At 38.8% G+C, this 12792-nt stretch overlaps 1 protein-coding gene across 1 annotated transcript; it reads left to right on the forward strand.

The window, feature by feature from the left end:
• Positions 1-7065: 7065 nt before the first annotated feature.
• Positions 7066-12301, forward strand: tdo2a (tryptophan 2,3-dioxygenase a). The gene is made up of 12 exons (XM_061686090.1): positions 7066-7100; positions 7186-7291; positions 7377-7467; positions 8698-8768; positions 9074-9201; positions 9285-9471; positions 9814-9921; positions 10011-10122; positions 10217-10274; positions 11276-11355; positions 11499-11589; positions 12095-12301. Exons 1-12 carry the CDS (start codon positions 7066-7068, stop codon positions 12246-12248), a joined length of 1221 nt encoding a protein of 406 aa, XP_061542074.1. The 3' UTR covers positions 12249-12301.
• Positions 12302-12792: the final 491 nt, after the last annotated feature.

Consider the following 12792-nt stretch of genomic DNA (forward strand, 5'->3'; position numbering starts at 1 on the left):
AATTGTTTCAGAAGAAATATTTCATGAAGGCAGCTCACGAACAAACTGCCAATGTGGCACACCCAAGAAAAGCTCCTGCTCAACCTTTCTGTTTTGATGACATTTCCAAGATTTCTTGTGCTATTTTGGATTCACAAGTATTAAAATTTTTTTTTTTTAAAAGGCAGTATTGTTCAACTTTTACAAATAAATACTATTTTTGGAGGAAAAAGTCTATATTTTTCCAGATTTCTTTTTATCTTAGTCATTTTTGGAGGGAAAAAGTTTTGTTTTTTTCTGAACAAAACTGACCTATTTTGTTTTAAGATGAAAAATTACGTTCTCAAGAAGAGAAAAAAAAAAACAACAACAAAAGACCATCACCCCAAAAAAATGTTGGGTTTTCATTTAGTGAACATTTCTATTCATTTAAACCCCCGACCCCCAAAAACAATAATTTATCGAGAAAAAGTCCGTTTTTTGGGGAGAAACAAATTTCTCCGAGTGAGGACAAGCGGTAAGGAAAATGAAAGTCGTCATTTTTCAAGAAAAAAAGGTACAGAAAAAATAAACCTTTCTGAGGGATTAAGTCATTTTTAGAATGTAAATATTTTCTTGGGTGATTTTTAAAGAAAATATTTTTTTTGCTTCCCTTAAATTATTGAAGAAAAAAGGTCCTATTTTTCTGTTTTAAAATCAGAAGAAACTGGAAGGTAACAACAACAAAATAATTATCAATGAAACAAACAAACAGGGCTTTCATGTATGTGAGTGTTTTGTTTTTCTCATGCACCTCACCATCCAAGTCAACTCTTCTTGACTCCATATGAATAACACTGACCACCTCCCTCCTTTTTTTTCGTATCACGCTTCAAAGAACATTTCAAAACCCAAACGGGAGCACAATGCTCTTCTGTTTCCCGTTTTGCTTTGACCTCGCTCACTTGCTGCCGCTTTACCCTCACGTGCTTTTCTATTCCTCTTGTATATGTATATTATATTGTATATGAAGGTGAATAAAGATGCGCGGACAACAAACACTCTCGTCAGCCTCCCTTCAGGCACCTTCAAGCTCCATCCCGCCGCGAGACGTCTGACTCTAGCTCCAACGTGTGTGTGCGTGAAATGCACCTGCATACGCTCCACAGTCGATACGTTACATGCCTCTCTGGTGCCCCCTAAAGGTTCAAAGCGTCACGACAGCACTCAAATTAACTACTATGGGATGAACTTCCCTTGTGCTTTTTTTACACCATAAATATTCTTTAATTAGTAATAGTAAAACAAATTGTTCTTTACTATGGTTTTCTGGTTGATTTTTTTATTATAAAACACATTCTGAAATATATTTTGCATGTAGTATTATTTTTGATATGATTTGTACAATATTTTATTTATATGTATTTCAAATACAGTATTAGTTTTCTATTTGAGTGTTGTTGTTAATAAATAACAACACTCAAATAAAAACTTTTAAAAAAATGCTTGTATGCCGTACCTAAATATCAAAAGAATGCACAAATGCATTTTAGCAACATGCTAACAAATCCACATTCAGTCGCACCAGAACCTGCAGGTATCTTCAAAGGGTGAGTACTTTTGCTAGTTTTAGCTACATTTCCAGTGGTTAAATTCTTATACGAGTATGACAGATGTTAAAATGGGGCTTAAAATAAGTGCTTGTTACAAATAAATAAAATAAATATAAGTGTAAATATACACTTGTACATAAAAATATATTTTACACATCAACATCTGTACAAACACTAATATATATATATATATATATATATATATATATATATATGTTCAAACTGGGGGGGATATTCACTCATTTTAAATTTGATGCCTGCAACACGTTCTCAAAAAGTTGGGGCAGTGGCATGTTACATGCGTGTTACATCACCTTTCCTTTTAAAAACACTCAATAAGCATTTGGGGACTGAGGAGAGTAATTATTGAAGTTTTCTCATTGGAATTCTTTCCCATTCTTGCTTGATGTCCAACTTCAACTTCATCATGCGCCACACATTTTCAATGGGAGACAGGTCTGGACTACTGGCAGGCCAATCAAGTACTCGCACTCTTTTACAACGAAGCCACGTTGTTGTAACATGCAGAATGTAGCTTGGTGTAGATTATTTCTTGCTGAAATAAGAAGGGATGTCCCTGAAAAAGACAATGCTTGGATGGCAGCATATGTTGCTCCAAAACTTGTATGTACCTTTCAGCATTAATGGTGCCTTCACAGATGTGCAAGTTAGCCATGCCATGGGCACTAAAACACCCGCATACCATCACAGCTGCTGGCTTTTGAACTTTGCGCTGATAACATTTCAGATGGTCCTTTTCCTTTTTGGCTCGGAGGATACGACACCCGTTATTTCCGCCCCAACATTTGAAATGTGGATTCGTCAGACAACAGCACACTTTTCCACTTTGCATCAGTCCATCTCAGATGACCTCATGCCAAGACAAGCTGGCTGGCGGCGTTCCTCGGTGTTGTTGATATATGGCTTTCCCTTTGCATGGTAGCGTTTTAACTCGCATTTGTAGATCTGAACGCTATCTCTGTCAACTGACAATGGTTTTCCGAAGTGCTCCTGAGTCCACGTGGTAATATCCTTTACACAATGATTCCGGTTTTGAATGCAGTGCCGCCTGAGCGTTCGAAGGGTTCGAGGGTTTGTGGCCTTGCCGCTTACGTGAACAAATTTCTCCGTATTGTCAGAATCTTTTGATTTATGGACTGTCGATGATGAAATCTATTTGCTAACAGTTGTTCACAACGTGGTGAGCCTCACCTCATTCTAACTTCTCAACAACTGCGCCTTTCGGGGATGCTGCTTTTATACCCAATATTGACACTCACCTGTTTCCAATTAACCTGTTGACCTGTGGAACGTTCCAAGCAGGTGTTGTTTTTTTAGCATTCCTCAACTTTCCCAGTCTTTCGTTGCTCATGTCCCAGCTTTTTTGGAACGTGTTGCAGGCATCAAAGTCAAAATGAGAGAATATTTGCAACAGAAAAAGCAATAACGTTCATCAGTGTGAACATGAATTATCTTTTCTTTGAAGTGTATTCAATTGAATAAAGGTTGAAAACGATTCGGAAATCCTTATATTCTGTTTTTATTTACATTTATACAATGTCCCATTTTCATTGCAATTGGGGTTTGTACATGGAGTACATAAAAAAAAATACAGTATACATAAACAAACAGACACAAACTTAAATATAATTGAATTCACATACTGTAGATACGCTAAGTACACATGCATAAACTTACATAGACATGAATTTACAAACTGTACATACACATACGTACAAGTACAAATGTACCTGCTTAAACAAACTAACCTGTATACATCCACATCAATGTACATACATAAACATAATGTACATATGTACATGTTCAGATAAGATTTGATGGTGATTGTTGAGCCTGGAAAAGATGTATTATTTCCTGTGGCTTTGTGTTTTCAAAGTCAAACAACTTGAAAGTCAACCAGGAATCAATTGTGTTCCACATCAGAGGTTCTTTCACTTTCCGGCACTTTGACTCGACCAGTAAACTCAAGTCAATTAGAATATTGCGACGCGTTGATTGGAGAGTAGTCAGAGAACGCCCCCCCCCCCCCCCCCCCCGGCTCCCTTCCCGGCCTCCTCAGGTTAAATGAAGGAGGCATCAAAGGGAATGACTAAGCCGGAGTTCCAGCTGCAGCCTCACGCTGAGACCACAGCGGCGTAGCGGGGGCGTCGGACCGCCAGGACCGCCGGGCCTTGGTTGAAACGGACGCAACTTCAAAGACCGCGCAACATCACAGAGCCTGCCTCCGCGTCGCGTCACGCCCCGCTACGGCTAACGTACATTACACGAACGTGCAATCGAGCGGGAGATGATGATGATGATGAAAACGTGAAAGACAAGAATTGATGATGATGATGATGAAAACGTGAAAGACAAGAATCGCTAATTCAAAATACAGATATGGAGATGATCGATTCTGTGAGGATATTCTATTCTCTATTTGTTTAAAGTAGAATATAGAACTTCACCAAAGACAAACCTTTTCAAAATATGTTCTTCCACGTAATTTACATAATGATATATACATTTTTCAGTTGAATTGCAGATCCTAGCTGAGTTCTTCTTTGGATGTTTCTGAAGTGAACAAAACATAAAAAGAGCACAGAGCTAAGATTCATTGCTCCAACGTGACAAAACGTTCGGCATGTGATTTTTGCGAAGGAGGTCACGGTGCGTTTTTAAATGAAAAATAAGGGTTTTTTTTAGAAGAAAATGGCTTTTTTTTTTTTTTTTTTTTTCCCTTCAGAGGAACAGAAAATCATTGTAGGAAAAAATGGTTTCGTTTTCAAAATCAATTTTTATTTTTGGAGGATAAATGTGTATTTTTCAAAGATTTGTTTTAAACAAAAAGACTTTTTTCCTGAAAGTGATGAATTTTTAAGAAAACAAATTATATTAAAAAAATAAAATCTTGCCGGCATGGCATATATATATATATATATATATATATATATATATATATATTAGAAAAATTACATTTTATGAAAATAAATTTGGGAATTCTATAATTTAACAAAAATCACTTGACCCATTTTAATTCAAAAAAAATATTTTCAAATTTAAAAAAATCACCTTAATAGAAGAAAAATGTTTATTTTTCAAGATAAATGTGTATTTTCTCTGCTGAAATAAAGTTGAAAACTTATAAGAATGCTTTTGCTTTTAAAGAAAAAAAAGTATTTTTGTAGAAAATGTAACTTTTAAAAACAATGGTACACATTACATTAAAAAAATCTTTTTTTTTTGCGATAAAATCAGTTGTAATCTCAAAATATTTTTTGGGGGCGGGTAGATTAATTTTTATTCTTTGAAGAACAGATCATGTTTCAGCGGGAAAAAATATTTTAAGAGATTAAAGTCTTTTTTGAAGATTATTTTTTATTTCTGGGCAGTTTTTTTTCTCTCTCTTTCTTCTGAGGAGTCATTGATGTTTTTTTAAGTGAAAAAGAAAGCTTTTTTTGAAGACAATATTGTATTTTTAAAACTTACTTTCTCGAGAAAAAAAACCTATTATAATCTTACGAAAGTTATATTCTTACATTATTTCTTTTTGTTATAATTCTTTTTTTAATAAGAAATCATTATATTAAGAGAATAAAGTCTTTTTTCAAGATACATTTTTAATTTTTGCAGAAATAAATTGGAATCCTTTGAGAATACATTTTCTTTAAAAAGAAAAAAAAACTGATTTATTTGTACAGAAACAAAACTATTTGTAAGAATGTCATATCTTTCAGAGAGAAAAAAATAATTACAAAAAAAAAAAAAAAAAAAAAAAAAAATCACACTTTTTACAGAAAAAGCATCCCTTTTTATAATCCTTTTCTGCTTTAACGTGTCACCACGTTGGTGTGTTTTTTGTTGCACAGGAGGTCAAAGTGCGTGCCAGCGGGACAATGCAGTAAAGGGAGGGCCCTATCTTCTTCCTCTCTTGTAACTGAGACCTCGCGGGTGGGACACGTGCCGCCTATCTGGCCGTGTCGTCGGCCTCACGGGAGGCCGAGCAAAGCTCACGCGTTCTCGCCCCCGTTCAGAAATAGCTTCTCGTTACGCCGCCTGTGATGTTTCCGAGGACGACGCGGCCGGGACTCCGCACGAGAGGCCTCGGTGGGAAAACCGAGCGCGCTAATGAGCCAGCTTAGATGGACGGCCATCTAATGATGCCAGCGGATCAACCGTGGCGCCTTTGACAGTGAGGAGGATGTTTGAAGCGTCATACAAATGAAAAAAAAGAAGAAGTTAACATCCTTAGTCTGAACAAAAACGTTGCTTGTAATAATTTCAAGGTTCTACCGGTTTTAGGACCTAAACAAAGGATAAAAGTGGGTAAATCCTACAGTAGCAAGTGCCAGATTTTTGAACGTAATAAAAGTTGTACTCTTTTAAGAATACATTTGTTTTATAAGAAAAAAAGTTATAGGCTTACGAGAATTCTTTTGTTTTTCCTAAGAGAAAAATATTGTTATTCATATTATATAATTATAAATAGTTTTTTTTTTTTTTCATTAAAAAATATATATATATATATATATTTCTAAAAGGGGAAAAAAAAATTTTTTTTTAAATAAAATCTGAAAATGTCCTTATATTTTTTTTCTTCTAAAGAATTCATAATGTTACAAAAATTTTTTTAGGGAAAAAAAACTTTGGTCCACTTCGCACTTGTAACAATTTCTATGGGTGAATGCAAAAATACTTGAAACAGCATTACCATTCATAGTAAAGAAACGTAATCCAAAAACAAAACCAAACAAAACTATTGCTACTATTTCTTTAATAAATGCATCTTGTCCCCTGATGGCCACCATCCTCGAGCACTTGACAGTTTGTACCCCAAAATAAAAGAGTTTCAAATCAAAACGCTGCAGCTGCGGTGTCTCGACAAACACCGATACACGTGACGACAACAATTTCGAGGCTACAACCAGACACACGACGACGTTGTTGACCACGCGCAACAAAATATTAACCGCACAGCAAATATTTGCCGGCGAGTCCACTGACCCGAAAAGACTTTTTGTGGCCCCCAGTGACCCGGCGACACAACATTGACGAGAGTACAAAGTTTTGTCATTTTGGGCACAATTGGCGTGTTTTACGAAAATAGTCATTGTTGTTGTGAAAAAAAGGTGCGTCGTCACGTTAGGACACGAGGTGGCGAGTCAAAGGCTTTAATGGCCACACTTTCCATTTGAGTGAGCGCGCACTTTTCAGTTTGTGAGCGCGCACTTTTCAGTTTTTTTTCCTGGTGATTATTGTTATGATGGCGTCCTGTGACCGCACCATTTATACCGGTCAAACAAAGTCCACAAATTCATGGGGGGTTCAAGGTAAACAGAGCGGAGGCGTGCCGGATGACAACGGGTGTCCTCGCCTCTGATTGGACGACGACGAGCTTTAAAAACATGCGCGTAAAAGACGATTGGAGTACATTTTGTTGTTCATTTTGTTGTTCCAAGAGTTCGTTGTTGCTGCGACGTGATACGTACAAGTCATGAGTGGATGTCCCTATTTTGACAGGAGGCATTTGTATGTTTATTTATGTTACTGTATATTATTATAGTAGATTTTGCGTGTACTATTTGATCATTTGATCGGTTCGGTTTGTTCCCAGGTTGTTTCAAAACCAGCCTCTGGAGCAGAAAGAAGAGCAAGATGCGTCTCAGGCAGGCGTCAACAAGGCCAGTAAAAGAGGTATCATCTACGGCGACTACCTCAAGGTACAAAAGTACCCGCCGTCACCTCGCTATCTTTCTCGCTTTGGACATTTTCGAAGCGTTTTGTTTGTGCGTTCCCTCCCGCAAGCTGGATAAAATCTTGACGGCCCAGGTGCTGCAGAGCGAGCTGAAGGGCAACAAGATTCACGACGAGCACCTCTTCATCGTCACGCATCAAGGTGAACCCAGCGCTTACTTTGTCATAAAATAATACGAAAATGACCGTGCCATCAAATAAGGAAATTAAAAAAACATTACTGTAAATACATGTCAAATGTTATCGAATGAATCAAAAACTTTAACTAAAAAACATTTGAATAATAAACAAACAATACAAACACAATTAAATCAATAATTATGCTAAATAAATAAAATGTCATTTACTAAATGACAATTAGATGAAATAAAACAATCAATAAATTGTATAGAAAATTGAATAAACAAAAATGCTCTTAAATAAAAATAACTCAGTAACTGCAAATTAGATAAACAAATACAAAATATATTCAATAGAAATGCCATGAAGTAAAAGTCAATTCAATTGGTAAAAATGGCACTAAATTAATACAAATTTGATTTTGAATCAATTAAAAAAACAGCAAAGTGTCATCAAACATAAAAATGTCATTTAAAAAATGGCACAAAAGAAAAGAAAAATTCATTATTTCAAAGGCCATGAAATTTATCAATTGGCTTTAAAGGTTAAATATAATTTGTCTACATTATATTTTACAATGACTTGCCATTGAAATGATTTCACTTTTTGATGAATTCATTTCCTGCCACGAAACGGAGTGATGTTGTTGATTTGTTCCAAGTTCCGAAGATGATCACACTTCTACAATTGCCATTTATTAGTTAACAGTGATAAGTGACAACAAATTATTATTATTATTATTATTATTATTTTGCTTATTTATTCAATTTTTAGGCTCTGCCGACAAATAGCTCGGCAAACAGCGGCGTTAGCTCCGCGGCTAGCCGTTAGCGCGACATGCTAACCGTTGAAAAAAGAAGTGAAACTTTTACCCGACGATTAGTTTAGTCACGTCACAAATGTTACGCAGAATATTCAGGAAACGCAAACTGAAGCCAATTGACGCAACAAGTGCGCTCGTTAGGCGCGTTAGCATGTTGGTCAAGTGTGCGCAACTGTTTGTATAGATTTATTATTTCACGAAAACAAAGTTTTTACCACCCCAAAGCAGTTAGATAACCACTGTTGTACTGTATATCGTCTCTCATGGAACGACTCTTGTCCAATCAAATTGCTTGATCGGAAGTAACTGTTATGCAATTGCGCGTATATTTGAATAATGTCGGTCCACACAAGCAAGCACTTTACTACAATTAGCAATGTATAAACCATAGAAAAGTGTCTTAAAAGTGTGTCGTGTGTTTCATCGCAGCTTATGAGCTGTGGTTCAAACAGATTCTGTTCGAGTTGGATTCAGTCCGCGAGATCTTCATTAGTCGACACGTGAGTCACTTTTTTTTGTTGTTTTGAAACTGTCTGTCGTTATTTCATCACATTAGGTGATTATAATCGGTCAGCTTCTTGCTGTTGTGTGAAAGTCGACCGCTTGAAATCCAATCTAAGCGGCAACAATTCACTTTGTTAGTTGTCGATTGATCCGTGGATTGCTTTCTCAAATTAGTTCATTCGCAGTTTGTTGGAAAATGTTCCCAAGTGTCACTTGCTGTTTGAAGACATTTAGCTCTCAATCTGAAGTATATATATAAAAAAACAACCCCACTCAGAATGAAAATGTCTTCTGCATGCAGGTGCGAGATGAACGCTACATGCTCAAAGTCAACACTCGCATCCACAGGATCGTGATCATCTTAAGGCTGCTGGTGGAGCAGTTCGCCATCCTGGAGACCATGACAGCCTTGGACTTCTTTGCTTTCAGGTTCGACAATTGAGATGTTTTTTCCCCTTCCTCTCGGTTGTGCGTACAGTGTGCTTACTTGGTGTTGCTGATTCTGCGTGAAGGGAATATCTGTCTCCGGCTTCTGGCTTCCAAAGCCTTCAGTTCCGGCTCTTGGAGAACAAAATCGGGGTTCCCGACAACATGAGGGTGCCCTACAATAGGCAGCACTACCGCGACATCTTCAAGGGTCAGGACCGCGAGTTGCTGCTCGCCACCGAACAGGAGCCCACGCTCTTGAAATTGGTCGAGGTAAAGAACATTACGAATATATATATGGAATAAACGCTCAAACCGCTTGCTATAGTAGCGGCACTGGTCGTATTATAACTAGCAGTATTCTTTGGGGTGGTGGTAACAGCAGTAGTATCAGCAAAAGTAGAAGTAGCAGTGGTGGTGGTTGTATTAGGACTAGTAGTATCCGTCATAGCACTATTAGTGGAGGTGGTAGTCGTAGGTAATAGGTCATAGGCAACAGTATTGATGGTGGTGGCAGGAGCAGTATTTGTTGTAGTAACATTAACGGCGGTAGTAGAACTTTCAAATGAGATGTACTTGTAACCAAGTAAGAGTATTTTAACACTGTGGTTGAAGGAGTGGCTGGAGAGAACTCCTGGCCTGGAAACAGAAGGCTTCAACTTCTGGGAAAGTCTGGAGATCAACATCTTGACTGGCCTCAACACGGAGGAGCAGAACATTGAGGTCAGATAAGAATAAGAACGCAAACGAGCAACTTTGGAGCGGACATTCGAGTGGTTTTGAAGTCACGCTGCGACGCTTGCGCTCCTTAGCAAATGTCGGACTGTGAGGACAAAGAGGAGATGATGGCCGAGTTGCTGAAGCAGAAGGAGGTCTTCACGTCCTTGTTTGACGACAAGCGGCACGAGCATCTGCTCAGCAAAGGTCAGAACCCTTCCGGAATGTCTTTACATCTCGAGCATTTCAACAAATGGCGTGACAAGCTGGGGCTCACCCATGTTCCGTTTTCCCCAACAAGGTGAGAGGCGGCTGTCATACAAAGCGCTGCAAGGCGCTCTCATGATCTACTTCTACAGGTAGCGCCACCTGCACACTGACTTCTTTTGACTGCTAGTAGAGTGGTAGGTAGTAGTGGTCGTAGTAATAGCCGTGGTGGTAGTAGTATGGTATTAGGCAGTAGTAAGAGGGGTAGAGATCGTGATGGCCGCTTTTGTAGTAGTAGTAGTTTTAAAGGTGGTACTAGTAGTTAATAGTAGGAAAACTAGGAGTATTAATTGTAATAGGGGTACTAGCCATAATAGTAGAGGTACTACTAGCAGTAGTAGACGTATTAGAAGCAGTGGAGGTAGTAGTTGTAATAGTAGAGGTACTAGTAGGATTAGAAGAAGTGGAGGTAATAGTTGTACTTGTGGATAGTAGTGGTAATAGTCGAAGAATTAGAAGCAGTAGAGGTGGTGTAGTTGTAATATTTGAGGTACTAGAAGTACTAGCATTAGTAATAGAGGTAGTTACATACTGTGCCTTGCAGTGGTAGTAGTCGTCTAGTAATTAGTAGTAGTAGTGGTGGTGATAAATAGTACTATGTATGATAATAGTAGTAGTGGTAGTAGAGGTAGACGTAGTAGCTGTAGTTGTAAAAGTAGATGTAATAGTAATACTACTACTACTAGCAAATAGTAGTAGTGGTAATAATAGTAGCAGAAGTAATAGTAGAGATAGTGGTAGTAGCTGCGATGGTGGTCGTAGTAGAACTATTGCTAGGAGTAACAGAGGTAGCAGTAGTAGTCATGGTGGCAGTGGAAGTAGTAGTTGTATTAACACTACAAATATAGTAGTAGTAATAATAGAGGTAGTAGTAATAGCAGTAGCAGTCATAGTAAAGGTAGTAGTAGGAGTAACAGAGGTAATAGCATTGGCAGATGGTAGGTATTAGCAGTTGCGGTAGCGATGGTAGCAGTAGTAGCCGCGTCACTACAAGGAAGTAGTACCGGCAGTGTCAGTATTTGTGCTAAGGTAGTAGCGGTGGTGATAACTCCGCCAATAACGCCACCGCCGCATGTTGCGTGTGTTCAACCAGGGAGGAGCCCAGGTTCCAGGTTCCATTCCAGCTGCTCACCTTGCTCATGGACATCGACACGCTCATGACAAAATGGAGATGTGAGTACACACCGCCACCGGAGAAGGACGGCGAAGTTTGCTCGGCTAAAAGTTAGCCGGGAGCCTTCGGGACGTCGCCCGAGCGCTTTCCTATCCATTATTGATGTCTCGCTCCTTTTCCGTTTCTGCTGCCGTTGTTGTAGACAATCACGTATGCATGGTGCACCGGATGATCGGCATCAAGGCGGGCACGGGGGGCTCGTCCGGATACCACTACCTGAGATCCACTGTCAGGTATTGTGTGTGTGTGCGTGCGTGCGTGCGTGCGCGTTTTAGTTACACTATTTGTCCTCACTACTATGCCAATTCAGCGTGCCAGTAGATGAGGGCACACTAGTAGAACCACAATGCCTTAGTAGTGATGTTTTTTCCTACTACTGCATTTCAGTACTGTATTTCCACACACTAGTAGAGTGACAAAGGCACACTATAACATGTTACTAGTGAGGCAAGACTATGCACTAGTTGACATCTGTGTAATAGTATGACTCGTGAAAGGCTAGATGATAACCAGTATGATTTTTGAATATGACATTTAACACTAGTAGCATACAGTTATCAACAAGTGCACAGTTTTGTCTCACTACTAACATGTATTTGTGCTAGTAGTGAGCCCTAGTCAACACCCGTGTGTACCAGGTTGACACCACTCCTCGCTCCGTGCCAGCACATTTCATACAGAACAGGACAGGACTAGTTATTTTAGTGACTGTACATTTTACGACTCCCCCCCCTGCAGTGACCGCTACAAGGTCTTTGTGGACTTGTTTAACCTGGCCACGTTCCTGGTTCCTCGCCACTGGGTGCCCAAGTTGAACCCCAACGTCCACACCTTTCTCTACACGGCCGAGTGCTGCGACAGCTCCTACTGCAGCAGCGAGGACTCGGACTAGCGCAGAAAACCACAGGCAAACCCAACAAACATGCATATAAAAAAAAGACTATGGTGCCTATCTTGCTCCTCTTTCCTCACCACCACTTTTGGTGTCCACAGTACACACCACGTTTGTCACTGCGCACTGATGACGAGCCTCGGTTTCTGGACTTTGGCTAAGTACGACGTGGCTATCCCACGAAGATGTAAATACAATTTATATTAATACAACTAAGAATGATGTTCAGCATCTAAAACAATTTGCGCAGCATGGAAATCAAGAAAATGCGATGTGTATATAATGTCAATAATGCACACACTCACCGGACACAACATTAGGTACATCTGTGCCAATAGGATCCAAGAGAAGAATTTTGGATAACTGTTTTTTTAATAGAACAATATGGTTAATATTGTTATACTCACCTGGATCATACTTTATTATTATTTGGTTTGCATATTGAGTGAGATAAGGTTTAAAATGTTAGGAACAGCCCTTAGTATGAGGCACACAACCGCAGGGCTACCACTAACAACGGAGCTTGTAGGTGTACCTAATGTTG

The sequence above is a fragment of the Phycodurus eques genome, chromosome 9, assembly GCF_024500275.1.
Source record: "Phycodurus eques isolate BA_2022a chromosome 9, UOR_Pequ_1.1, whole genome shotgun sequence".
Classification (NCBI taxonomy): domain Eukaryota; kingdom Metazoa; phylum Chordata; class Actinopteri; order Syngnathiformes; family Syngnathidae; genus Phycodurus; species Phycodurus eques.